Source organism: Colletotrichum phormii (assembly GCF_030913505.1).
Source record: "Colletotrichum phormii strain CBS 102054 chromosome Unknown BDP81scaffold_5, whole genome shotgun sequence".
Classification (NCBI taxonomy): Eukaryota; Fungi; Ascomycota; class Sordariomycetes; order Glomerellales; family Glomerellaceae; genus Colletotrichum; species Colletotrichum phormii.
In genome coordinates, this window is record NW_026851447.1 from 1,742,909 (window position 1) to 1,768,957 (window position 26,049).

Sequence of the window (26,049 nt, forward strand, 5' to 3'; positions counted from 1 at the left end):
ATGGCATCTCGTCGCCTCCTTTCGACCTCGCTCTGGCGGGGCGCCGCCGCCCCGGCTCAAGCGACATCGCTCTCCGCCGCCGCACGATGGAGCTCGACGACCAGCTCGACCTCTGCCATCGCCTACAAGGCACTTCGACGCCGCTCGGCGCCGCTGCCCGTCAGCGACAGCCCGCCCGCCTGGTCCGCCCAGGCCGCCGTCTCTAACATCCTCTACGACATGCCCTCCCCGTCGTCGCAACCCCCGAAGCGTCACATCCTCAACTGCCTGGTCCAGAACGAGCCCGGTGTCTTGTCCCGCGTGTCAGGCATTCTCGCGGCCCGCGGCTTCAACATCGACTCCCTCGTCGTGTGCAGCACCGAGGTCGATGACCTCTCGCGCATGACTATCGTCCTGACCGGACAGGATGGTGTTGTCGAGCAGGCCAGGCGCCAATTGGAGGATCTCGTCCCCGTCTGGGCCGTCTTGGACTACACCAACGCCGCCCTGGTTCAGCGCGAGCTTCTGCTGGCCAAGATCAACATTCTTGGACCCGAGTACTTTGAGGAGCTTCTCGCTCACCACCGTGAGATGACGGCCGTCGACGTCGAGGAGCACGCGCTCGAGGGCGAGCAGCAGCAGACTCTGGAGGATGTCGCCAAGGACTTCCACCCCAGCAAGTTGGCTGTCAGTCAGGCATTGCGCCACAAGCACGAGCATCTCAAGTCCATCACCTACTTCGCCCACCAGTTCGGAGGAAAGGTCCTGGATATCAGCACCAACAGCTGCATTGTGGAAGTGTAAGTCCACTCTACTCCTCAGCCGACGGAAGCCGAAAACAAAGTATGTACTGACAGTTGCGCAGCTCCGCCAAGCCGTCCAGAATCGATTCTTTCCTGAAGCTCATCGGACCCTTTGGTATTCTCGAGTCCGCCCGCACTGGTCTGATGGCCCTGCCCCGTTCGCCGTTGTACGGACCCAACGAGGAGACGATTATCAAGGAAGCGGATGAGGTTGTCGACGCTAGCCAGCTTCCTCCTGGTTAAGCTTTTTTGTATTAAAGAATATCCGGCGTTGGTAAAAAAAGGGGTATTGCCATCTTTTTTCAATGCTACCAAGTTGCTATACAATCTGTACCATTTGTTTGCCAAAGAAAGAAACGCCTCGCCTTTTGCTGTAGCTGTGAGCCTTTTTAAACGCCGACACATGTCCCCATTTAGATCTTGCCCTTGTTCACAACGAAGCCCTCGAGGGCAGCTGTTCGATAGTCAGCATCGTGACGTCTGTCGAGAGATAGGGGAAGTAAACTTACAAACGGCAGCCCAGAGACGGTTCTCTGCCTCGGGGAAGACCAAGGAACGGGGGCTGTAAAAGACCTCATCGTGTACCTCCTCGGGGTGACGAGGCAGGCAGTGCATAAACTTCCAGCCCTCCTTAGCACCGCCTCGCTTGGCCAGGTCGTTGGTGATCTGGAAGCCAGCGAAGGCCTTAAGACGCTTCTGGGTCTCAGTCTCCTGGCCCATGGAGACCCATGTATCGGTCACCAAGATATCGGCGTTCTTGCAGGCTTCCTCAGGGATGGTCGTCTCAATGAGCTTACCGGGAGAGGCAACGCCCTTGGCAGCAGAGTTGATGACGGCCTTCATGGCTTCGGGAATGCCATAACCAGTGGGAGAGGCCACGGAGATATCGACGCCCATCTTAACGCAGCCGATGGCCAGGTCAAAGAGGACGTTGTTGGAGTCTCCGATCCAGGCGACCTTCATTCCTTTCAGGCCAAGGTCAGCCTTGTCTGAGGTGGCAGAGGCAGGGAAGGCCTCATGGATAGTCAGGAAGTCTGCAATAATCTGCAGAGGGTGGTAGTCGTCGGAGAGCGCGTTGATGACTGGGACGCTAGAGTCCTTGGCCAGCCCAGCAACATCAGAGTGAGGGCCGACGCGGGCAACCATGCAGGAGGTCATGGAAGAGATGACCTTGGACGTGTCATACAGAGACTCGTTGACCTAGACAGCTGTTAGTTCAGTGCACTCTTATCTCATGTGAGCTTCAGTCGACGTACCCCAAGCTGAATGTCATCCTTGCCCAAGAACATGGGATGACCACCCATGAGAGCCACGGCAGCTTCCGTCGACACACGAGTACGGGTACTGCGCTTGCTGAACATCATGGCAACCGTCTTGCCGGTCAAGCTTGACGCGAGCGCCTGGGGAACATTGCCGGACTTGACTGCGGTCTTGTTTGACGCAGCATTGCGAACGAGGGTAGCAAACTCGGCAGGGCTCAGGTCCGCAATGGACATGAGATGGCGCGGGCCGGTCGACTGTGAGTATGCGCGGCTCTGGGCGCCGTTGAGAGCTTGACGAGTGACTCGGAAAGCTGTTTGCTTCATGGTGGGCGTCTTGGTGAGTCGAACTTTAAAAAAGTGTGGGATATGAGAAGCTGTAGACCGCTTTGTGCAGGTAGAGAGTCAAGTCAATTGAGGGTCAATGGATGAAACTTAAGTCCAGAGTTGTAAACCGTGAGAAAAAATGGCTACTGAGTCGAAGTGGTGGTCAATTGATGAGTATTAAGAGTCGATTGAGTCACGATTGGATCGGATGGATAGCTTCAGTGAGAGACCACAACGGCCGGGACCTCCACAAAGTCTCTTGCGGGCTGCAAACTCAACGAACTCCTCACCGCTTTACACCGAAAATTTCAGAGTCACCCTGCCTATAAACACAGCGCGTTGCAAGGCGTATGCAAGGTCAGAAGGATAGCACGATAAGGCAGAGACAGGCAAGGCAATGACACTGCGTACCTCGATAAGGTACCTTAGCGTGCTTAGGTGCTGCGTGAGCCCAGACTGGTCCATCGAAACCGCCGGAACCGGAACATGCCAACAACATAAGTTGGCCGCAGTCTGGGCAGTGGTTGCCGCGAGTGTCACTGCCAACTGCAGCAGAGGGAGGTGCGCATTGTACAGGTGCATGTGTGCCTGAGAAGAAAGGAATGGCCCGTGCCCACCCAGCCAGGCACTGAGGGCAATTGAGGCGTGGGAATGGAAGGTGGGAGGAAAGATCATCCCCAGCCATCCACATGGGCGCTGAGTGGAAAGTCGGCCCTGGTGACCAGATCTCGTCTCATTGGTTTCAGCTGACCTCCACCCCGGCCTTTTCAACTGCACTGCCCGTCCTGGGATGAACCAAGTTACTTGACATCATCACCATTCCGAATCCCGACTATCTGGGTTGTCTGGGCAAGATCGGAACCCCGTACACTTCCTCTTTGCATGATTTCCTTTTGTACAACTTTGTCCTGGTTTCAGTACTGTTCGCCTTCTCGACCGGCGATGACGGACTTTCTCATGCTCTGATCCGACAACGACACACCATACAACTGTGATCACAATAATACTCTACGCGCAATGGCCGAAGACGAAGAAAGATCGCCGCTGCTGGCGGGCAAGGGCAAAGGCAGGGTCGAAGATGACTCCTCGTTGTCCGAATCAGCGCCTCTGTTATTCAGCTCTTCTGCGACGCCCCGATATGATGGCGAACAAGACGACCCTGAGAGGTCCCGCGCCGCCTCCCTTGCTTCGAACCCACCGAGCACGACCACTAAGAGTTCTATACGATGGGCATCCGTGATATCCATCACTGTTCTGATATTGTTGGTTTTCGGTATCATGGCCGGCTGCTTTTTCGTACCCTCGGCAGTTCAAGAGTATGCGAAACAAGCTGCGGTCGTTGAGCCGACGAACCTAGCCCTTGAATCAATCACGACAGACGGTGTGCGGGCACGGGTTCAGGCGAACTTCAAGCTCGACGGCTCCAGGGTGCAGGACACGACGTCTCGAAGGATTGGAAAGTTTGCGACTTGGATTGTGAGGCAATTGGGAACGGAGCAGACAAAGGTCGGCGTGTTCTTGCCAGAATACGAGGACGCTTTGCTTGGCACTGCCGTTGTGCCGCCGCTCACCATCAGCATCGTCGATGGCCAGACCACCGCGATCGATTTCATCGCCGAACTGTCGCCCGGCGACGCCGAAGCATATCGAAAGATTGCCAACGAATGGCTAGATGGAAAGCTCGACCAGCTCAAGGTGCTTGGAAAGGCCAATATTCCACTCAAGTCCGGAATCCTCCCACTCGGCACTCATCCAGTGAGCGAGGTCTTGGTATTTGAAGGTCAATCACTCTACCGCTCCTTTGCTTCTCTGTACTTTGGAGAAAAAGTTCTGCTTTAAATATCACTATGCTTCAATCACAACACGTCCCCTTAAGCTCCATACTGATGCCTCATTTAGCGAACCAAATCCCAACGCTGCCACAGTACAATATTTCGCGCCTCAACTTCCGGGACTTGCCAGACTCGGAAGGCCAGCGAACAGCCGTTGGTGCCGACATAGCCATCACCGCCTATAATGAGTTTCCCGTCAGCTTAGATGTACCGGAACTTGGCTTTGAAGTTCTGGTTCCCAACTGCAACTCCTTCGATCCCTACATTCTTCTCGCCGACGCCACAACTAAGCCCCTCTCAATCAAGCCACGAACTGATGTCACTGTCAATGTCTCTGGAATCATCCGGGAGCTTCCAAAGTCCTTGACACGAGTTTGCCCTAACTCGAAGTCGTCACCTCTGGACAAATTCTTGGATCAGTACATGCATGGCGAGGCCGCCACTGTCTACGTTCGCGGCCGCAAAATGCCCGAATCAGACACCCCGGACTGGGTCGGCGATATCCTGTCCGAAATCACTGTTCCCGTTCCCTTCCCAGGCCAGGGTTTTGACAATCTCATTAAGAGCTTCTCCCTCACTGACGTGAACTTTCAACTGCCCGATCCTATGGCGGACCCAGACGACCCCGATGGATCGCCAAAAGTTTCGGGCACGGTCGAGGTCCTCGCGAGTCTCCCGAAAGAGATGAACTTTGACATCAATGTCACGGATCTAAGAGCCACAGCAGACGTCATGTACCAGCACAAGAAACTCGGGGAACTCAACCTCGACAGGTGGCAGTCTGCTAACTCGACGAAAGAGGCCGGCGACGAAAAACACGAGCCTCTTCTGAGAATCACATCACGGGTCATTGACGCCCCCCTAAATATCACCGATGGCGATGTCTTGACCGACGTAATGCAAAGACTCCTTTTTGGTGGAAAGTCGGTCCTGTTGGACGTCAAGGCCGGTGTCGACATTCGTGTCAACACGGCTCTTGGAAACTTGGTCTTGAAGGATGTCCCTGCTGAGGGCAAAATCCCGGTAAAACGTCCGTACTAAGTCCGGCACTGTTTGTCTTATCGTGGGTTGATTTCTTATGTCCCTGCTCACTAAGGGGAACTGAGCGAGCATAGAGGCTTACACTGGTGCAGCTCTCCCTGGCGACACCTTTGGTAGCATCCACCCACAAGTGGGAGATGTGAAAATCATCAGCACCTCTTCCTCAGCGATGACGCTTGAGGCGTTGGTCAATATCACAAATCCGACACCGTACACAGCCTCCATACCATATATCAACATACACATCGTGAGGGACGGTTTCGTGCTTGGCAGTGCTACTGCTGAGAATATGAGAGTCGACAAGGGCAACAACACAAATTTGCTTGTTAGAGCGAATTGGGATCCGACCGCCGAGGGTGAAGCTGGTCGCAAGATTGCCAGTGATATGATATCAGAATATCTCTCCGGGCGCAACGTCACAATAGACGTGAAGACTCACAGAGGCACGATTCCGACTGCCCCTCTGATAGGTGAGGGGCTATCAAAGCTGAACATCAGCATCGCCGCTCCGAAGTTGGATCTTCCAGGAGAAGGCGAGAAGAAGGGACACTTCATTAGAGATGCGACTTTCCATGTGCTTGGTTCTACAGCGACGTTTACCCTGGTGTCTCCGCTACGGTATAACACCATTTATGTCGATTGGATCAACGCTACAGCATTGTACAACCACACAGAGCCGGTTGGTCGTATTGTCTATGGCCTGCCCTTCGCGGCACCCCCGGGAACGTCTTTAACGCCCAGGCTGCCCGTAGACTGGTCTGCGGGATCTGTGGGCTATGACGCCGTGAAGAGAGCGATTGGAGGGTCCCTAACCCTCGATGCAAGTGCGAATGTCACTGTGCGGATTGGGAATTGGAAAGATACGGTCTGGTACGAGGGTCAGGGAATTGGTGCAAGTATTCGTTTGTAACAGGGTATTGGCTTTGGCTTTGGCGTTGGTTGGTTTAGTAATCGGGTTGGGGCGGCTGTCAGCGCCTGATGCGCAAAGAGACAAGAAAACACAAGTCATAAACTTGTATATCAGTACACTGCATAGAACAGCCGCATGGCTCTGTGAATAGACTCAATGTGGTCACTCAAGCATCTCTTACTCTTTCAATGACCAAGCTTCAGTTTTCACGAATCCATGGTGGTTTCCTTCGTAACTGTAGGCCACTGATGATTACTACAGGCGTCACCGTAAGATTGATGTAGGTAATTTCTTTTCATGCCTCCCTCTATCGCGCTGTAGCATTGAGAAAGCTCTAAGAGATCCAGGGAGTTTTGTATTTCTTGAGGACAAACCCGAATATTCAATTAAACCTCTTCTATTTAATGAGCATGAAATTGATCTGAGTCCTTAAGAATCCCTTGAAGTTTACCTTTGAGTGCTAGGGATGATCAGCGCCGATATACATCGTCCCTATTCTTGGGTCTAGGCCACTGCCTTGTTTTCTTCTTCTTCTGATTCAATTTTACTCTGATACCTAGTATCTTTGACACGCTATCAAGTAATATATATGAAAAGGAATATGAAAATCAAGGGCAAACGGTTGCTCGTTCTTGTTCATGTATTACACCAAGCAAACACGGTGCGCAAAACAGTGCTTGGCATGCCTGGCGTCAAGTGACCCACTCACTGTTTATCCCAGGCTTGAACACCCCTTCATCAGGACGGCTTTCATCGAACCTCACGCTCGTTACAACATCAAATCATCAATTGATCTCATCTTAGTATCAGAGTGTGCTATCTATCTCATGAATCCTTCTATTCTCTGTACGATCCGGCAACCGCAGTCAACATCTATCAACGTTTGCCTTCCACGACCAACCTAAGGGGGCACAATTTCAAACCCAAACACATCAACACATCTCACATACATCTTACACGAAAAGCGGCGCCGGCCCCCCCTTGCACGCGATGCCGAGCCTCAACTTCTCCCCTTACGCCCCGCGACGCCGCCGCTCCCCGCGCGTAGTCATCACCTGGGTCGCCGCCTGGCTCACGGTCCTGACGCTGACGTGGTGGATCGTGTCGCGGCGGTCGTCCGCGGGCGGGCTGGCAGCAGGCGGCGGCGGCATGGAACAACTCACGGAAGCCGACGCTGTGATCAAGGGCAAGGAGGTCCCTCCAGAGGCTGGTGCTTGAAGATATCGTCTCTACTTTTCGGCCTTTTTTTTCGACGGCTTGTTATTCCCACCTCTGAATTACCCCTGTTCCTTTCTCAGTCTTGGCCAGATCGGCCCATCGAGCTGGTGTTCCTTTCGCTTTTCCTTCTTTTTTCGGTTATTTGGGTTGTCTTAGATGCTGGAACATTGGGAAAAAGGCGCCCGCCCTCTAAGTGGAACTATGGCATATGGCATATGGGCTTACGGCAAGGTCCGCTGTCATGAGACCTGGACTTTTCTATGTGGGCTGATGTGGCACACCCCGCGGCGGCGGCGCGGCGTTACGTCTTGGACGCTTTTGTAAACCATCCGGATCTTGAGAATGAGGCAATGGTATGGCGCAGAGGCGGGAGGAATATCAACAGCACATATTGCGAATATCGAGGACGTATCACACACATGGTACCACATCGCGATGATGACGTCGAAGAGGGAATCACGATTCTTCTAAAACATTGAATTCGCCCCTTGATACACGTTGTTCAGCCTCAATAGAATCGTGTTACACGGGGGAGTGGTCGTACTTTCCCGCTCGTCAAACATGGAGGATCGATCCCGATTGCACGTGGGGGGGAGGAGGGGAGATTCACACTCATGTTGCAAGGGGAAATATGAGGGGAGGGAAGAACGACAACCGAAACAGCAACTAGCGGGAAGGAAGGGTCGATTGGAATGCAAATCCTCCGACGGAGTTACGGTTCATCCTGGAGATTAAGGTCGCCTAGGGACAGTACTTGCGACTGGGTTCATTGGAACGTCAAAGGGAGACTCAGACCTCTGGGGCATGGGGAGGATTGGAGAGGATGGACCGAAAGACACAGTAATTGTGTTATGTGTAAGCAAGCAAAACCAACAATCCCGCACCATCGCGATCCTCGAGTTTGATGAAAGCAAACAACACGAAACGTGGGCGTTTTTTTCTTGGGTTCGAGTGGTGAGAAAGGGAGAAAAGGCGTACGGCAGATATTACCTCGATTGTCCGGTTTCTTTTGCTTCATTTTGATCGTGTTCTTCTCTTACTTCTCTCCTTCTTCTGCCCTGTCATTCATCCGCCTCTCCTTCCACAAAGACCTACGCCAAAAACGACAGGCGATCAGACTTTCCTCAGCGCACGTGTAGTACCTGATCTTACGGGCTTTACTCTCACCTACCATCGCCTACTCTTCCGCCTGAACTCAAAAAAGGATAGAAAATAAGGAAAAGTCCAACGCCACACTGGCAGATCAGCCCTTTGTTCCAAGCAGACCGTTTCCAGAATTAGTCGGGGGCCGGGCTTTTCGCTACCGAGAGAAGAAGAGGAGATTTCTGAGAGATTTCCCTTCTAGCAGCAGCGCCGCAGACGCCTTTTCGCGTGTGTACCTTGAAACGGGGTAAAAAGAGAGCAAGATAAAAGCTGAAGGAGGGTTCCCAAAGGGTTGGGTTGGGTTACAAGTGCCAAAGAAGCTCAAAGGCGACATCGACTCAAACTCACAAGAGCGGGCGGAGACCTGGCTTTCACGACTAGCTGAACGCGGGGGAAAGGAAAACGTGGGCGCTGAGGCTTTTCTTAAGCTCAAGAGGTAAATATCATGGTTCTTCTTCCATCTTCAGCTACCTACCTATCAAGCCCCGTGTACTCACCTCTCATCTAGCGCATACATCTCTTGGCCTACATTGAGGCTTGACATGAGCATCTCGTAGTAGCAAGCTCCTCGCCAACTTTCCCTCTCATTCTTACACACAAAGGCTCATCCACACGTACACTGTCATACATAGCCCAACATGACCAGTACAGGCGCAGGCAGGCAAGGCATGCTCAACTTCAGAGTCACGCACCCAGACGTCTTCACACACGGCATCTGCGGCCGCAGGGACTGCTACCGCGGCTCACCGGCAGCAGCAGACTGCGAGTTCCACGGCAACGCCGTCCGTGACATTATCAGATCGAGGCGGGACCAGAGACGGGCCCGCTTACAACAACGGTGTCGGACGCACAGCATTGGCAGCGGTAGCGACATGATACCGACGGCGGCGACGGCGTCCGCGTCGTCGACGAGCCGGAACGTCACGCCTCTGAGACGTCAGCCGAGTCAGAGCAGCAGTATTAGCAAGCCGGATAGCCCGCTGTCTTTCACGTCGTCTGAGTTCTCGGCCGACTTTTCACCCTGCGTCTCGTCGCTGATGGAGGATCTCATGTTGGAGGTCACGGATGCGATTGAGAGCAGCGGCCAGACGCCAGAGCTTATTGGCATGCCGCCGAGGCGGACGACATCGGCGTTCAACATGGACGACATATTTAGAATGATTGACGAGGCGCAGAGGGAGTACGAGAGCCTGGGCGAGTCACCTGTCACACCAGTACGGTCAAGAAATGAAATACCCCGCCAGCCACGCTGGAGCTGGGAGAGTCTGCTAGGTCCATCATGACAGCCGGCAACTGGGGCAGTCGTAGTGGACAATGAAGAAGAACCGAGACACTTGGCCGGAACGATCATGGTCAAAGAAGGACCATGCTTTCTGCCCTGCTCTGAAGCAAGAGATCAGCACAAGGGATGCCAGTGTGTACAACTTTGTACATCTGACTTTTGAAAGGGATGGATGAGTATCACAAAGAAAGCGTCAGCAAACCAACCGGGGGCGTCTGAAGAGTTGAGCGTTGTGTCAGCAGGGAATAAACTTCAATTTGGATTGTACATATTAAAGGGTCTGCACCTTTTTCCTGGTCCATGGTCCCGACACCAACCCGATTAGCCTTTTATTGTAATCGAACACCGGCCTGCCGCTTCGCCGATGATGAACTCATGTTTGCGTTCTCGCTCGCGTCAAACGTCGGCTTGGCCTCGCGTCGCTTCTCCTCCTCAATCTTCTTCAGCAGCTTGTCGGTCTTGCCCTTGCCGCTGCCCTTGCCATGGAACTGGTGACTCATGTGCTTGAAGGCCTCCTTCTGGTCGAGAGATCTGCCGTGATCGTCCACGTACTTGAGCTCCACGTTGGGCTTGTAGTGCTTCTTGAAAAGCTCGTCGACGACGCGTGATTGCTGCAGTTCGCGGTGGGCGTTTGCTTGTCGGGCGCGCTCCTCTCTGTCTCTAACGGACATGGAATCCAGCCGGCCGCTGTTTCTGTCGCGCTCTCGCTGGTACTTGGCCCGGTCTTCTTGCTCCCTCTCGAGACGTCTCTTTTCTGCCAGGAATTCGGCCTTTTGGCGTTCGCTCATGTTTCGCTCCGCACCATGAGAGTCTTTGATAAGACCACGTTCCCTGAGTAGAGCCAGAGCTGAACCCATACCGGTGTTGAGTGATTTCTCTTCGTCAACTCCAGTTGCTGCAATCTCTGCAGATGCCTCTCTGGCTCTGTCCTCGGGAACTTCATAGGCATCTTCGCCCATTGGGTGATCTTCGTCGTCGTCGGCGTCCATGGCCGTCACAGGCTCTACTGACGTGGACTTTGGCCTCTTTGCTTTGCGCTCTTCCTCCTCCTCTGACTTCTTGAGATTGGACACAAACTCGGAAATCTCATCAATGACTACACCGCCATTGAGAGCCTCATTGTCCGGCTCATCTGCCTGTTCTTTGAGTTGTCGAGCAATGTCCTCGGGTCGGTTCTTCTTCCGCCTCTTCAATGCGCTCTTCCGCTGGATGGCCAGGGAAGCCTGCAAATCGTCGTCATCAACAAAGTTGTCGTCCTCCACTTTGCGTCTCTTCTTGCTGATAACCGCGCCAGAGTCTACATCCATCTCGTTGTCGTCTGCCTGTGTCGCATCAAGGGGGAAGATGTCGTCCTCATCAATAGGCTTCTGTCTTGTTGACTTGTTCTTCTTCTTCTTCGGCTTCTTCACCTTGATCTCTGAGATATCAAGATAATCTGAAGTAGGGGCGTCTTCTGGATGGAGGGTTAGTGACGTCCCAATGTGACAAGGTTTAGCTGGGTAGTACTTACGCATGACATCAAGATCAATGCTCTGCAGCTTTTTGACCTTTTCTGGTGCTCCAAGAATATCTCCCAACTCAGCAATTGCGCCAGACCCATCCAGGGTGAACTTCTTGCCCTTCTTGCCGTAGATTTCCTCATCGTACTGAGCCAAGATGCCACGTTCGCCTTCTTCATCCGCTGCAGCAAAGACATCGTAAGCTGGCTTCTTCTTCTTGAGATCTAGCCTCTCCTGCAATTGCTCTCTGGCCTTGACGTCCATGTTCTCTAGTTCGTCACCATCTTCCTCATTCTGCTCGATGGTCGAGTCCTTCAGGGTCAAGATCTGTTCGTCGCCGTCGAGAAAGTTGTCCAGTTCGTGTGCAACCTTAACACCAGCAAGGTCTTTGGAGGTGTACTCGACTGCCGCGAGCGCAGCTGCTTCAGCCGCTGCCTGTTCCTCCTCCAACTTTCTAGCCTTCTCGATGGCTTTTTGCCGCTTCTTCTGCGCTTTCAACCATGCCTTTGCGTCCACGTCGTTTTCGTCGGCTTCGCCGAGACCCTTGCCCTCCAAGATTGCATTGCGCTGCGCTGCTTCTCTTTCCCTTTTCGCGGCGGCGGCTCGTTCTTCTCGTTTGCGCTTGGCGGCTTCGGCGTCGCGAACCTTTTGGTAGTTGTCGTATGCTTGCGCCTGACGTCCTTCAAGTGTGGCAGACGCATCCTCTTCCTCTGATGCAGAATCATCATGCTGTGATTCGGCTGGGGCGGCGCCAGGAACCGGCAACGGCTTCATGCCCAGCGAAACGCGAATGCGATTCGTCTCTTCGATGGTCGCGGCGTCCATCTTGGCGGTATTCTGCGGTTCAAATGTTACTGGTAATCGGTGTGTTTGATTTGAAGTGTAGTGTTGGAAGGGATGCGGGTTCGGTAGGTAACGCGATGGCGATTCGAGGGCTGCGAACGGTGCTATGTCGCATCAGGGCTGATGGAGATGCAAATGCGATGCCGATAAGGATACCTTACCAGGCGTCAAACTTCGTGGCCAACCACAAAGAGCATGCGGCTCACCAGGACTTTGCCAGGCACCCAGGCTCGTCAGGGTCGTTCCCACCGCCGACGACCCGTGCTTAGCTAATCGTCCGAGGTGGGGCCCTGATTTTTACTACATAGCGCACGCAGCCTTGCGAAAATTCTCTTCTCTTTTTCTTTTCCTTCTTCAACAAACACGGGCCTGTGCCCAGAATTCCTCTGCTCCTACGGGAGTCAGGGTCGAGTTCTGCGGCAGCTCGATCGTCCAAGGAGCCATCAAAATTCATGATGTCAATCTTCCGATCGACAGGTTCAAGAGTGACCGGTCTTGAGGCAGCCATGTTCGCCGTCAAAAGCTTGAGCGTGGTGTAATCTTGCACTGGGGACGTCATATTCCTACCCCTTTTTCCGAGATCGTTGATCTATGAGGTTAGGGCTAACCATGACTTGCCTACAAACTACCACCTTGGGGACTTGTTTATTTTCTCTACGTAAATTACTGCTGAAGAATTTTCACTGTGATGAGCGCGTAAAGTGGCAGGCGGATCTTGCCCCGCGACTGCGGCGCGTCAGGTGCAAGGCAGCTTCAAGCGATGAAAACTGCACTTGCCTAAAACTGGCAACCAAGTCGCATCACGTGCAGTCTTCGCGGATCGTGTAGAACTGAGTTGTGGTCAGCTTGTTTGCGCTCAACTGAGAGACCGCTTTGCAAGACGTTGCGCAACTACCAGGGGGGGTTTCGTAAGAATATCCCATGTCTAGTACCATTCTTTCCTAAGAATACATGTGAAAGACCAACGGATAAAATTCGATAGACGAGCCACGATTTTCTCCACGGGCTCTTTCTCGGCGCATCCCGTGCCTGGCGCTGTGATCTCAAGCTTGCGCCGGTCGACGATGCATATTGCTCCTGCATCAAAGTGCCCACACTCTTGCTTCCCAATGCCATCAGAGTTTGTCGGTTGCGGCGCAGAGTCCCCGTTCTGGATATCCCGGCCGGCCGTGTCGACGGGGACAACATGTGGGATGGCCGGTGCGGGGTGCAGCCGTGTGATCTGGGGTAGCTATTGGCATGGCTAACTCTCTCGTCCGGCCCGATATCAACAGGAGACTCCGCCGTAACGTCGTCACACATCACACAGCTTGGTCGACGCTACTGCATGGCAGCAAATGAGCAAGCTGTAAAAAGGACATTTCGGCCTTGGGGGAGATGGAGTTTCCGCCTTGATGATGTCGACTTGATGGCATCACACCACTAGCAGGCGCCGTTGGGTGAGGAAGCATCGCATGCCCAGCTTCTAGATGCCGATGAGACATGAGGCTGGCTCGGACGAAACAACAACAACGATAACTGTTGCTCATCTCTCCTTTCAAGTGACCTAGAGCATCGCTCCCTTGCCCAGGTTCGTCCGATTCCTACAAGTGTAGGTCCTGGAGACAAAGGCCACGCCAACTCTAATGCGCATCAAGCTCATCAGCAGTGTAAGCCATGTCTTAGTCGTTCGATCAAGCCTAAGCCTCGGGACGGAGTGTGCGGGGAACGCTTAAACCTCCTCCTCCTCCACCACCCCTCAACCCCAGCCCCCATGAGCTCTTCATCATAGCCACCAATAACACCCCGCAGTTCCTGGCGGAAAGGACCGAACAACAAGGTTGTCTGATCTCCTTGCCGGCGACATCACTCAACCCCTGTCTACTATCCTTGCCGCCTACTGAGGTGGCCTTCTGGCAATACAACCAACCTGATCCACGTGCGGCCTGCACGGCATCGTCTGGGATCGTTGTTACCCTTCCTTCACGGCACTGTTGGAGCACTCGTAGGTGCCAGTCACCGGCACTGAAACTATCCACAGGGGAACCCGTCCAAGTAGTTGAGAGCGAGCGTGACAGAAGGTGGAAACTTGGGCTTTTTGTCCCTGGACTAGGGGGGCTTGGAAGAGGATTTGAACGGTTCGACCAGACGTTTCTCGCCGTTGTGCCGACATAGGTCCAGCTTCTAGCTCGTGACGAGGGGCATCTTGGATATTCGTGAGACTAATGCAGGCCAGCTTGACAGCTCGGTGATACTCCAGCATTCGGGCCTTCGAGGAACATCAAAGCAACCCACCCTGGACACGTCCCCTGCCCTACAGCTTCTTCTTGCCTCGCGAAGAAGTATATAATCATCATGGTTTACCTACAACATGTCATGTCAGGAAGCCTGGCACACAACACCACAGAGCGTCTTACACAGCCCATCATGAAGCTTCTCACTTCCGCTCTTCTGCTTGGGTCTCTCACCACCCAGACGATCTTTGGCTACCCCGGAGGCCAGGTCGTCAAGAGGGACGTTGACTCCTTCATTGCCACTGAGACCCCCATAGCCCTCGCGCAGTTGCTCTGCAATATTGGCCCGAACGGTTGCCATGCTCAAGGCGTGAGCTCTGGCATCGTCATTGCTTCTCCGGACAAGACCGACCCACCGTGTAAGTTAACATCTGTTGGTGATACACCTCAAGCGGAGAAACGAGCGGAGAAACAGGTGCACCGACTTGTTCTCCGAGGGGCAAACCATGGTTCTCTAAATCAGGAACTATTGCTAATGTACCACAGATTTCTACACATGGACTAGAGGTAAACACAACCTACCAATGGTTTCACTACAGAAACTGATAGCTCCACAGATGCTGGTCTCGTCTTTAAGGCCGTGGTGGACATCTTCACCAACAGCTACGATGCCAATCTTCAGACCAACATCCAGAACTACATTGCTTCCCAAGCTCGCCTCCAGGGGGTCTCAAACCCTTCCGGAGGCTTGGGCGATGGTGCCGGTCTTGGCGAGCCCAAGTTCGAAGTAAACTTGGCCCCCTTTACGGGTGCTTGGGGTATGTTAGATGCCTGCCACTGGATCCGAGGCGCATACTGATAGGTTCCTTAGGACGACCTCAGAGAGATGGTCCGGCGCTGCGAGCCATTGCTATTATCGGGTACGCGAAATGGCTAGTATCAAACGGCTACTCGTCTACTGCCTCATCCGTCTTGTGGCCAGTGATTCGTAATGACTTGGCTTATGTTGCTCAGTACTGGTAAGAGGACCAGATTATAAGTGGCCATGATCATCTCTGACTTGTCTTCAGGAACCAGACTGGTTTCGATCTGTGGGAGGAGGTTCAAGGAAGCTCTTTCTTCACCGTTGCCAGCCAGCATCGCGGTATGTCCATCTGAAATATGTGAAGAATGGTCGTCGAGACTAACTTAGAAAATAGCTCTTGTCGAGGGCAGCGCGTTGGCACGGTCCCTTGGGCAGTCTTGCGCAGCTTGTGATGCCGTGGCTCCCCAAGTCCTGTGCTTCTTGGGCAGATTCTGGAACCCATCGGGCAACTTCATGGTTGCAAACAGTGAGTTCACGAGCATAATCCCATCTACCTGCAAGGGAACTACGCAGCCTAACACCATCAAGTCAACGGAAATGGAAGATCCGGCCGAGATGCCAACGTCATCCTCGCCTCTATCCACAACTTTGACCCTGCCGCAGCGTGCGACGCGGCAACTTTCCAGCCCTGCAGCGACAAGGCCCTCGCCAGTCACAAGGTCGTCGTAGATTCCTTCCGTACCATCTACGCAATCAACAACGGCATCGCCCAATCCGCCGCCATCGCAGTCGGCAGATACCCCGAGGACAGCTACTACAACGGAAACCCGTGGTACCTTAACACCCTGGCCGCCGCAGAGCAGCTTTACGACGCTCTCTACGTCTGGAAACAACAGGGCTCCATCACCGTCACCCAAACCTCCCTGGCCTTCTTCAGAGACCGCGACGGCTCCGTCGCACCTGGGACGTACGCCTCCGGGTCGTCGACCTACAGATCACTCATCAGCACCGTGAGTGCCTACGCGGACGGTTTCATGAACGTGGTTGCGACCTACGCCCAGTCCAACGGCTCGCTCGCCGAGCAGTTCTCACGCAGCAACGGCCAGCCCCTTTCGGCGGACGACCTCACCTGGTCCTACGCGGCCTTCCTCACAGCCGCCCAGCGCCGCGCCAACGTCATCCCCAAGGGCTGGGTTGGCTCGGCCACCTCGGTCCCGGGTACCTGCCAGGCTACCTCCATAGCCGGCTCTTACTCAAGCGCCACGGCGACTTCTTTCCCCGCCAACCAGACGCCTGGTGGAGGAGGCGGTTCACCCACGGGAACCACTACGGGGGCTACGCCGACCGCGACGGGATGTCCCATTGCCAGCTCCGTGCTCGTCACTTTCAACGCCCGGGTCGTGACTCAGTTCGGCCAGACGATCAAGCTAGTGGGCAGCACCGCCTCTCTCGGAAGCTGGAACCCGAGCAATGCCATTGCGTTGAGCGCTTCGGGGTACACCTCGGCCAACCCCATCTGGTCTGTTACTATTGAGCTGCCGGCTGGTACGACGATCCAGTACAAGTACATCAACGTTGCCAGCGGTGGTGCCGTCACTTGGGAGAGCGACCCTAACCGCAGCTACACTGTCCCGTCAACCTGCTCGTCGACGGCCACAAAGTCTGACACCTGGCAAGGATAATTATCTTGGAATGCCTCAGTGGCTCACTGTTTTTGACAGGGGCTTTTTGGAGTTGTGTAAAACACTATAGGGAAAAGGGTGAAGTACATACGCTTACCTTCTTGCACATATTATTTTGAATATTCAGTTCAATATCTCATGAAATCTTATTGGTCCTCTTACGACTTCTCAGAAGCACGCCTTTCCAACTCCGTGATGATAGTGTCGACAGTCCACTCCAAAGTAGTCTCCATATCAATATCCAAACCCTTGCCGACCTGTGCCTTGATGTTCTTCTCACTTAATACATCCGCATCCAACTTCCCTTCTACATCCCCATTCTCAAATAGCCACGAGTGGGACTCAACGTAGTTGGGCCAGACAATCTTGTCCACGTACCCCGGGGGATCTTGCCAGAACCCTTCCAAGGTGACATACCCATCGCGGGCCTCGCGCCGCTGCGTCGCCTTGGCGCGGCTCACGAGGAGGAACAGCTTGATGTCGATGAGCTCCATCGTCGTCTCCATCTCCTTGCAGTAGAGGAGGAAGCCGTCAAAGAGACAGACGTTGAGCTTGCCCTCGGTGAAGATGGCGTGTCCCGGCTTGCCGGGCTGCAGCCAGGCTTCGATCTTGACTTTCATGGCGGCGATCTTGTCGTCCGAGACTGGACACTTTCCGACGGAGTTTTGGTCTTCTTTCGAGTCTACGAAAGGCTTGCGAGGGAATTATGTGAGAAACATAAAGGGGGTTTTATAATACGGGTGCAAGCACTTACTGGAAATGTTCCATTTTCACGGATATGAACCAGAGCCTTTTCCATGTCTGGGATAGATATCGACTCAGGACAGTCCCAGTCCAAAAGACCATCCTTGCTTGGCAATCTGATGGAGATGTTAGCAAGACTTCGCCGATGCTGTGAATACAATGGACTTCTCACTCGGTCTCGGCCTTGTAGAAGTCGTCCTCGTGGAGGATAAAGGTACTGGGAAAGATGTCCCTCAATAGACGGGCAAGAGTCGTCTTCCCGCTGGAAGAGCAGCCACTCAGACCGACTATCACATTGTTCCCCGCCATCTTGACGCCCTATCGTGATGCGCCTCGCGGGAGATAAGTCTGTGAGTTGTGAGCGAGTGTGTCTGTTAGAACAACAACATTATTATGGCGTTACTCTCAGGATTTATGAGGATTCACTTACAACGGAGCGTGAGGTAGACAGATCGTTATACGAGTCGTTGTCCGTTAGATAGACCGCCAGTTGCTAAACTATGAATAAGCGGGAGATAGTCGCGGCCAAGTCTTGATCTGAGATTCCGGCTTGCAGTAGCTTACTGTTAGATCGTTAGATCCCCCAAGTCAACAAACCCCACCACTATTACCCCTCCCTGGTAGGAACGTCAGATAGTGGGGGCGTCTTCCGCTAAAGGGTCCCCGGCAGCGGCGGCCGTCCAGGGGGTTTCAGCCAAATCCGGGCAGGCCAAGGCAGGCAAGGCAAGCCCCTGGCGTGCGTCATCCGGCCTGGCAGAGCGCTGTCCATAGACGTACAGTGGAATGGACGGGAACTTTTGGCATTGACATCTCCAATTCCATCCATCCAATCCCATCCCACAAAAAAGTTGCAGTTCATCCCATCTCTTCCGCCCAACTCCTCCATATCGTCGCAGCCTTTCTCCCGAACTTTGTGAACCGACAACCAAAGAAACACCTCACTCTCCAAACCCAAACAAGCCGCACAACAATGGCGGACACAGGCGGCCAGCAGGCAGCCGTGGTGATATCGACCTCCATCGTCGCCCTCATGACGGGCTTTCTCCTCGGCGTCTACTCGATCCGCGGCTACCTCATCTCCCCCGAACTGCGCTCCGAAGCCCGCGCCAACATTGACGACCCCGTCGAGAGCGAGGAGTCCGATATTGACGAGGACGACACTCTCCTGGACCACGCGCCCAACTGGGCCAATGGCTTGGCCGCCGACCGCCGCGACGGGCTGCGCCAGCGCAAGGGCAATGCCTCCGAGAAGCCCACCTCTTCCAAGAAGCCTAACCCGGCTGGTACGCCGCTGGTGGATTCCAACGAGGAGTGCAAGCTTGTTCTAGTCGTCCGGACGGACCTGGGCATGACCAAGGGTATGTTCTTGCTTCCCTCCTAACCCCCTGAAAGGCGATCGATAGCTTACCAATTCTTCTTAATAGGCAAGATGGCAGCGCAAGCCTCGCACGCGACTCTCGCATGCTACAAGTCCCTCTCCAAGGCCGCAGCGAAAGACCCCTCCTCCCCAGCCGCCAAGATCCTCTCCCGCTGGGAGAATCTCGGCCAGGCCAAGATTGCCGTCCAGATCAAGAACCAGGACGAGATGCTCGAGCTCATGGGCAAGGCTCGCAGCCTCGGTGTCACCTCCGAGGTGATTGCCGACGCTGGCCGGACGCAGATCGAGGCCGGCAGTCTGACTGTGCTGGGCGTTGGTCCTGCGCCCAGAAGCTTGGTTGACCAGATTACGGGACACTTGAAGCTGTTGTAAAGGGGGGTTGGGAAATCCACGTGGTTTACCGAGGAACAAAAGTTATTATGGGAATATAGACTCTGGGAACATACACGAATGAAGCGTAATGGCGTACGGTACATAAAAGTAAGCGAAGGACTGAAGTATGTATTTCACTTCGCATGCGGACATGAGACATGTCCTGGAATGATGATCGAAAGTCAAGCCGCTTACGACAATGTCGATGATGTTGGTTCTTGTGACGCTCACTCAAATAACTACCTGGTTTATGTATGCTAAAAAGCTCAGTACTGTGGGAGAACTGCCTTACCAGGCCCGATGGAAAGAAAACACCCAGCACAGTAGACATAGCAGCAGGAGATCTCTTACAGAGAAGACAGAGTGTATAGAGAATATCTTCCAGATTCGGGTATTCATGGTCACTAAGGGAGCAAATGCCTATAACGCCTTTTTACATGCAACCAACTCCCCCCGTTCCAACTTTTTGTCAACACTTTATACAACCCCCCCTCATATCATCCACATTATTCCTTGCGCGCGAATCTCGACAGCGCCGGGCCGAGATCAGCCTCGGCCTCCTGGCCCTTGCTCTCCCTCTCCTTCTTGCGCTTCTCCCAAATCTCATCAACCTTCATCCTCTTCTCGTCGATAATGTTCTTCTTCCTCTGCTTGCGCAGGTACTTCTTCAACGCGCCGTTCTTGCCCCTGGCGCGGTTCTTGATCTCCTCCTCGACGGACAACGGCTTCGCGTCCAGGTCCTTCTCGGCCTTGCGCTGCGCGGCCGTGCGCAGGTCAATGTTGCCGATGAAGTTGGGGTCCAGGGCGATCATCTCGGGCTTGAGCTTGTTCAGCAGGCCCTTGACCTCGGCCTCTTGTCTCTGCTTCTTGTTCTCGAAGGGGTTGACCTCGAGGGCGTCAAAGTTGGCCTCGCCGGCGCCGGGGATGAGGTGTGAGGAGAAGCCCTCGTCGTGGCCTGTGCCGAGGACGTCCTCGAAGGGGCACCAGCGCACGCGCTCGACGCGTCTGCCGTCGCCTCCGAGAGCCATGTATGGGCTTTGGATCTTCTCCTGGACGGGCGCGCTCTTGTTGAACAGGTCCTTCCAGACGCTGGTCTGCGTACCCCATCCGACGGCTGTGAGACCAGAATCGGAGATGGCTACCGAGGACGCCGGTGCTCTTGTGAAATACTGGTTCACTTCTCTGAACATCCTGATATCCCAGACAGCCATCTTGCAGTCTTGGCCGGTGGAGACCATGTATCGGCCCTCGCGGTCAACGGCTAGTGATCTTACCGGTCCTCTGTGCGCTAGCAGCTTGACGAGAGGGTCGGTCTGGTTGGGTGACCAGAGAGTGACTGTGCCGTTCTGGTGTCCTACGTGGAATACGGCGTTCCAGGGGTTTTGGGTCATGGCCGTTGGGGGGCCAAGCTTGGTGGGGATCTCGGAGACGATGTCGCCGGTCGAAACGTCCTGGTATTTGAGGAAGCCTGTTGATGCCTGTGACGGTTGTTAGCGAAGTTGAGAGCTTGCGTTCGTGATTTGCAAACTTACCACTGTGCCTAGGAGGAAATGGTAGGGGAGGAACTCCATGTGTGTAACCTCCATGTGTTTCCTCAAGCAGTGAATCTCCACACCATTGTGGTCGTAGATGTAGACATACTTCTTCTGCGCAACAGCAAAGAACTGGTTGTTGTGAAGCCACCGCACATCCCTAATCGTCTCGTTGAGTTGAATCTCGCATCCCAGCTTGCCCTCCCTCCAGTCAAACGTCGCAAGGTGACCTTTCCGCCCCGCGAGCAGCAGTTCCCTGCCGTTGCGTGTGTACTCGCCCACGTACGGGCCCAACTCCTCCAGCTTCAGCTCGAAGCGCTTCTGCGCCGTCGTCACGGAGACGCCTTCGGTGATCTCATCCTGGCGAACCTTGTACGTCCTCTCGAGCTCCGTCTCGGGCTCGAGGAAACCGCCGCTGTTCTCGAGCAGGATCTCGGCGTCCTTGGCCTTGATGGTGGCGTCGCGGTACTTGTTCTCGAGCTTGGACAGGTTGGTGCGAAGCTTCTTGTCCTTGATCGATTTCACGTTGACGCTCTTGCCGCGGCCGTACGACTTGTTCGCCTCCTTGAGCCTCCGGATCTTCTCCCGCTCCTCGCGCGGGACGAGGTCGGTGCGGCGCTTCACCTGCACGGCGCCATTGGAGTGTGTGTTGTCTCTCCGCGAGATCGTCTGCGTCTCGGGTATGTCGATATCCATGGTGGGCAAACGGGGTGTGAAGTTTGGTTCGTGGCTGGCAGGTCTGGGGGGTTATCGTGAAGTGCCGTCGCGAAGGTCCTAAGCCGATCAATTGCGGAAAAGAAAAAAGTTCACGGCTCGACGACAGCGACTCGGCTCAAAATTTCTTAGGCTTGTCTCGTTATCGGGATCCTGGTTGGAGCGTATCTTATCACTCCACACAGAGCCCCGCAGAAACTTTTGACAGGCCAATGAATGTGTTTAGATAACGCACGCACGAATTCAAAAAAATAGTCGGTCAAAGTACCCCTCCATCTGCATCACAGGCGCAAATCCGTCCAAAAAGTCCAAAAATTGCGCCGTACTCGACCAAGTCTCGATTTCGACTGTGAAAAGTAGAAAAAGGAGCCTCTATCCAACCTGGCTTCGCTACCCTTTCGATTCAAGGCTGGGGGAGACGGGAAACCGCCCGCCGCGACCATGAGTCACTCTCACCGACCGACGACCAAAGTCACCCACAAGCCCTTCAAGTCCAAGCATGCGTCCAAGGGTGCGCTGAGGGACGCCGCCAAAGGTTCGCCTCCAAATTTTCCTCCGCGCCAATTTTGAGGGCGTTGATGTCACTGAAATCCCCCGTACTAATATCATATTGTATAGGCAGGCTCCCGGGCGACGAAAAGGGGACGCGAAAGACCCCCCACCAGCAAGTTCTGTCCAAATTCGATCGACGAAACCAGGCCAAGCAGCGCCAGATCGCCAAGCGCAAGGAAAGATTGGAGGAAGCCAGCTTGTTTGTCGGAAGGGACGGCGCACCGAGAATCGTCGCGGTCGTTCCCCTATGCCACGATGGTGACGCCGCGGTCGCCATCAAGCAATTAAACGAGAGTGTGGAGGTCGAGGCCGAGGTGGGGGAGACGCCATTCCGAGTCTCCGTCGACAGATTCAAGCAGAAGGTCCAGTACATCCCCCTCAAGAGGGATCTGAATGCGGTTCTGGATGCCACCCGGGTTGCGGACTTCGTGGTGGTCATGCTCTCGGCCGATGTCGAGGTCGATGAGCTTGGAGAGCTGATGCTGAGGAGTCTGGAGAGCCAGGGTCTGTCAACCCTCTTCACCGTTGTCTACGGTGTGGACAAGATCGACCAAGCCAAGCACAAGCAGTCCACCCTCGGTTCCCTGAGGTCCTATATCACCCACTTCCACCCCGAGCAGGAGAAGCTCTACCAGCTGGAGAACAGACAAGAGTGCGCCAACCTCATGCGGTCGCTCTGCAACACCACGCCGAAGGGTGTCAGGTGGCGCGAGGACAGGAGTTGGATGTTGGCCGAGGACATCAAGTTTGCCAGCTCGGGACTTGACTCAACGGTCATCACCGGTGTCGTCAGGGGACGGGGCTTGAAGGCCAACCGCCTGGTTCAGCTGGGCGACTTTGGTACCTTCCAGGTCGAGAAGATTACGAGTGCGCCGTTGCCCAAGAAGCTGAAGAGGGGCGAAATGGCCGTGGAGGAAACCGAGACCGAGGAGACTCTTGATACCCCTGATGAAGACCAGGATGATCTGGCAGAGCTGGCCCCTGATGCGCCGATGGAAGACGACGAGATGGAAGCGGACGAGCCGCCAGAGATCAAGAAGGGTGTACTTCTCGATGACCACCACTACTTCAACGACGACTACTACGAGGCCGCGGAAGCCAAGACCAGAGTCCCCAAGGGAACATCCAACTACCAAGCGGCTTGGTACCTCGGCGACGACGTGTCAGACTCAGGCTCCGACATGGAGGACTTTGAGATGCAGGACGGCAACTCTTCAGAGGACGAGGCCCGTCCCGAAGACGGCCTCGAGGGTGCCGCGCCAAGAGAGCCCACCGAGGGCGCACCCACAACGTACGCACAGTCCGAAAAGTTCATCGAACCGGATGAAGAGGAGGACGCCGCCGGTCTCGCCGCCTACCGCGCGCGCAAGACGGACGAGGTCGAGGACGACAAGGAGTTCCCCGACGAGATTGAGCTGCACCCGGGCGTCCTCGCACGCGAACGCCTGCAACGGTACAGAGGTCTCAAGAGCCTGCGGACGAGCGAGTGGCTCGAGAGCGAAGACCGGGCCTACGAGCCCGAGGAGTGGCGCAAGCTCCTCCAGATCCCAGACTACCAGGCCTCCCGGTCGCGGTCCACCCGCGAGGCCCTCGTCGGCGGCGTCGCCCCCGGCACCCGCGTCCACGTCTACCTCAAGGGCGTCCCGGCGTCCTTTGAGAAGTCGCACCAGCCCGGCCGCCCCGTGACGCTCTTCTCCCTTCTGCGCCACGAGCAGAAGAAGACGGCCGTCAACTACCTCTTCAACCTGAGCGCCGACTACGACAAGTCCGTCAAGGCCAAGGAGGAGCTCATCGTGCAGTGTGGACCCCGCCGCTTCACCATCAACCCCGTCTTCTCGCAGCCGGGCAACACGCCCAACAACGTGCACAAGTTTGCGAGATACCTCCACCCGGGCCAGTCCGCCGTCGCGACCTTTATGGGTCCCATCACCTGGGGCGCCGTGCCCGTGCTCTTCTTCAAGCGCTCCGTCCCCGTGCCGGAGGGCGAGGGCTCCGAGGATGATGGGTCTTCCACAATCGGCCTGACGCTCATCGGCACCGGCACCGCCCTGCCGTCGTCGACGAACCGCGTCATCGCCAAGCGCGCCATCCTCACGGGCCACCCGTACCACATCCACAAGAAGATTGTCACCATCCGCTACATGTTCTTCAACCGCGAGGACGTCGAGTGGTTCAAGGCCCTGCCGCTGTGGACCAAGCGCGGCCGCACCGGCTTCATGAAGGAGCCCCTCGGTACCCACGGATACTTCAAGGCGACCTTCGACGCCCGCATCAACCCGCAGGACGCTGTCGGTGTCAGTCTGTATAAGCGTGTATTCCCGCGTAACGCAGTCCCCATCCAGGGGCCTCTTCTCGAGCTCGAGGCTGGCGTTCCTGAATTGGTCCAGGAGGGGGATGTGATGATGGAGTAGAACAAATACAAAAAAAGGAGATCAGGAAAAAAGATAAAAAGTCAGACATGATGAGATGGAAATGCCAGAAAAGGGGTGCGCCTCGGGAAAAGAATGCATAGATATTAGCAGTAACGTCGGCTATAGATACAGGTCTGATGCCATCCTCCGGAGTTTTTGAAAAAGAGAGATTCGTTCAACTTTTTTTGCGTCAACCCTCGCTTCTTACATTCTTCCAACGAGTCATCCTGCTCAAGCCTTGAGGCTGTCAAGACCCTCAGTAGGCCTCGGTCCGCCCTTACCCCTGCGGTTCTCCTCCGCACCACTCGCCTTCCACGCGCTGAGCATGAGGTTAACAATATGATCAACAGCAACATTCTTCTTGACCTGCGCAAACACAGTCGGCCCGCCCTCGCGCATCTTACGCGCATCCCTCTCCATGACACCCAAATCCGCGCCCACAATCTCCGCCAGATCCGTCTTGTTCACAACCAGCAAATCGCTTTGCGTGATACCGGGACCGCCCTTGCGCGGGATCTTGTCGCCGCCCGACACGTCAATAACGTAGATGATGTAGTCGGCCAGCTCGCGCGAGTAGTTGGCGGCCAGGTTGTCGCCGCCGGACTCGATGAGGAGCAGGTCGGCGTCGAACTCGCGGTGGAGGTCCTCGAGGGCGGCGAGGTTGGCCGAGATGTCCTCGCGCACGGCGGCGTGCGGGCAGCCGCCCGTCTCGATGGCGCGGATGCGCGGGGCGGGCAGGGCCTTGTGGCGGGTGAGGAACTCGGCGTCCTCGCGGGTGAAGATGTCGTTTGTGACGGCGGCGATGGAGTATTTTTCGCGGAGGGCGTTGCAGAGGGCGAGCATTAGGGCTGTCTTGCCGGAACCGACGGGTCTGTATTTGGGATGTTTTAGTCTTTCTGTGATGTAACCCGTTGAGAGTAATTCGTGTGCAATTTTATCTTGAGATTGTATGCCAGGGGCTCTCCTAGCAAGCCATTTGAGGCCATTCGAAGAGCAGGGGATGAGCGGTTTTTGGATTACACTCTAGGACTTGGATGTTAAACTGAACTCACCCTCCAATTCCAATGGTGAAAGCACGATCATTCCAGTCTCTACCCTCGACAATAGGCATCTCGCGGCCGAGGTAGCTTCCAGGACCGTCAAGGATCTCATGAGAGTGGCCGTGCTCCTGGGCGTTGAAGCCGCCCTCGTGGGAGTGCGCGTGGCCATGAGGACCGTCGTGTGAGTGCTCGTGGGACATGGCTGTGGGATGGGGGCCTGATATAGGTTTGAAAGAAAGGCGTCGTATTCCTCAAGTTCGATTTGTACAAGGAATCTGGAAGGTTGCAAAGCTTTGGCTTATATGGAGGAAGCTGTTGAAGAATGGCGGGGTTACGTCTGAGCACTGTCAAGGGATCGCGGGGTCCTTTACAGCTTATCGCAGCGATAAGATTTCAACGCGTGGTGCCCAGTGCCCGGGCGTGCGAGAGCTGATCCCCCACGGCCGCCGCCGGCGCACTCAGTGCGGGGA

General features: G+C 55.0%; 11 protein-coding genes across 11 annotated transcripts; 6 read left to right on the forward strand and 5 right to left on the reverse strand.

Moving 5' to 3' along the window:
- On the forward strand, positions 1-1,025 carry BDP81DRAFT_313153 (acetolactate synthase; the record flags this gene model as incomplete). Its single annotated transcript, XM_060583869.1, has 2 exons — positions 1-779; positions 845-1,025. The coding sequence occupies 2 exons, from the start codon at positions 1-3 to the stop codon at positions 1,023-1,025; spliced, it is 960 nt and encodes a 319-aa protein (XP_060448366.1).
- A 170-nt stretch (positions 1,026-1,195) lies between these two features.
- On the reverse strand, positions 1,196-2,368 carry BDP81DRAFT_313814 (ornithine carbamoyltransferase; the record flags this gene model as incomplete). Its single annotated transcript, XM_060583931.1, has 3 exons — positions 1,196-1,236; positions 1,292-1,982; positions 2,039-2,368. 3 exons carry the CDS (start codon positions 2,366-2,368, stop codon positions 1,196-1,198), a joined length of 1,062 nt encoding a protein of 353 aa, XP_060448367.1.
- Positions 2,369-3,385: 1,017 nt separating this feature from the next.
- On the forward strand, positions 3,386-6,151 carry BDP81DRAFT_314035 (uncharacterized protein; the record flags this gene model as incomplete). Its single annotated transcript, XM_060583955.1, has 3 exons — positions 3,386-4,148; positions 4,268-5,230; positions 5,334-6,151. The coding sequence occupies 3 exons, from the start codon at positions 3,386-3,388 to the stop codon at positions 6,149-6,151; spliced, it is 2,544 nt and encodes an 847-aa protein (XP_060448368.1).
- Positions 6,152-8,733: 2,582 nt separating this feature from the next.
- BDP81DRAFT_183232 (uncharacterized protein) lies at positions 8,734-9,959 on the forward strand. The gene is made up of 2 exons (XM_060582306.1): positions 8,734-8,948; positions 9,021-9,959. The coding sequence occupies exon 2, from the start codon at positions 9,151-9,153 to the stop codon at positions 9,793-9,795; it is 645 nt and encodes a 214-aa protein (XP_060448369.1). The 5' UTR covers positions 8,734-8,948; positions 9,021-9,150; the 3' UTR covers positions 9,796-9,959.
- Positions 9,960-10,123: 164 nt separating this feature from the next.
- Positions 10,124-12,118, reverse strand: BDP81DRAFT_313991 (SART-1 family protein; the record flags this gene model as incomplete). Its single annotated transcript, XM_060583950.1, has 2 exons — positions 10,124-11,247; positions 11,305-12,118. 2 exons carry the CDS (start codon positions 12,116-12,118, stop codon positions 10,124-10,126), a joined length of 1,938 nt encoding a protein of 645 aa, XP_060448370.1.
- Positions 12,119-14,470: 2,352 nt separating this feature from the next.
- BDP81DRAFT_313011 (family 15 glycosyl hydrolase) lies at positions 14,471-16,836 on the forward strand (the record flags this gene model as incomplete). Its single annotated transcript, XM_060583858.1, has 7 exons — positions 14,471-14,768; positions 14,896-14,916; positions 14,967-15,167; positions 15,221-15,368; positions 15,420-15,493; positions 15,549-15,680; positions 15,743-16,836. The coding sequence occupies 7 exons, from the start codon at positions 14,471-14,473 to the stop codon at positions 16,834-16,836; spliced, it is 1,968 nt and encodes a 655-aa protein (XP_060448371.1).
- A 158-nt stretch (positions 16,837-16,994) lies between these two features.
- BDP81DRAFT_391827 (nicotinamide riboside kinase 1) lies at positions 16,995-17,889 on the reverse strand (the record flags this gene model as incomplete). Its single annotated transcript, XM_060587596.1, has 3 exons — positions 16,995-17,528; positions 17,591-17,696; positions 17,753-17,889. 3 exons carry the CDS (start codon positions 17,887-17,889, stop codon positions 16,995-16,997), a joined length of 777 nt encoding a protein of 258 aa, XP_060448372.1.
- A 661-nt stretch (positions 17,890-18,550) lies between these two features.
- On the forward strand, positions 18,551-19,330 carry BDP81DRAFT_391828 (peptidyl-tRNA hydrolase PTH2; the record flags this gene model as incomplete). Its single annotated transcript, XM_060587597.1, has 2 exons — positions 18,551-18,938; positions 19,005-19,330. The coding sequence occupies 2 exons, from the start codon at positions 18,551-18,553 to the stop codon at positions 19,328-19,330; spliced, it is 714 nt and encodes a 237-aa protein (XP_060448373.1).
- Positions 19,331-19,836: 506 nt separating this feature from the next.
- BDP81DRAFT_313369 (BING4CT domain-containing protein) lies at positions 19,837-21,558 on the reverse strand (the record flags this gene model as incomplete). The annotated part of the gene is made up of 2 exons (XM_060583886.1): positions 19,837-20,808; positions 20,863-21,558. 2 exons carry the CDS (start codon positions 21,556-21,558, stop codon positions 19,837-19,839), a joined length of 1,668 nt encoding a protein of 555 aa, XP_060448374.1.
- A 459-nt stretch (positions 21,559-22,017) lies between these two features.
- Positions 22,018-24,539, forward strand: BDP81DRAFT_391830 (AARP2CN domain-containing protein; the record flags this gene model as incomplete). Its single annotated transcript, XM_060587598.1, has 2 exons — positions 22,018-22,111; positions 22,195-24,539. The coding sequence occupies 2 exons, from the start codon at positions 22,018-22,020 to the stop codon at positions 24,537-24,539; spliced, it is 2,439 nt and encodes an 812-aa protein (XP_060448375.1).
- A 231-nt stretch (positions 24,540-24,770) lies between these two features.
- On the reverse strand, positions 24,771-25,779 carry BDP81DRAFT_313276 (CobW/HypB/UreG, nucleotide-binding domain-containing protein; the record flags this gene model as incomplete). Its single annotated transcript, XM_060583877.1, has 2 exons — positions 24,771-25,410; positions 25,592-25,779. The coding sequence occupies 2 exons, from the start codon at positions 25,777-25,779 to the stop codon at positions 24,771-24,773; spliced, it is 828 nt and encodes a 275-aa protein (XP_060448376.1).
- Positions 25,780-26,049: the final 270 nt, after the last annotated feature.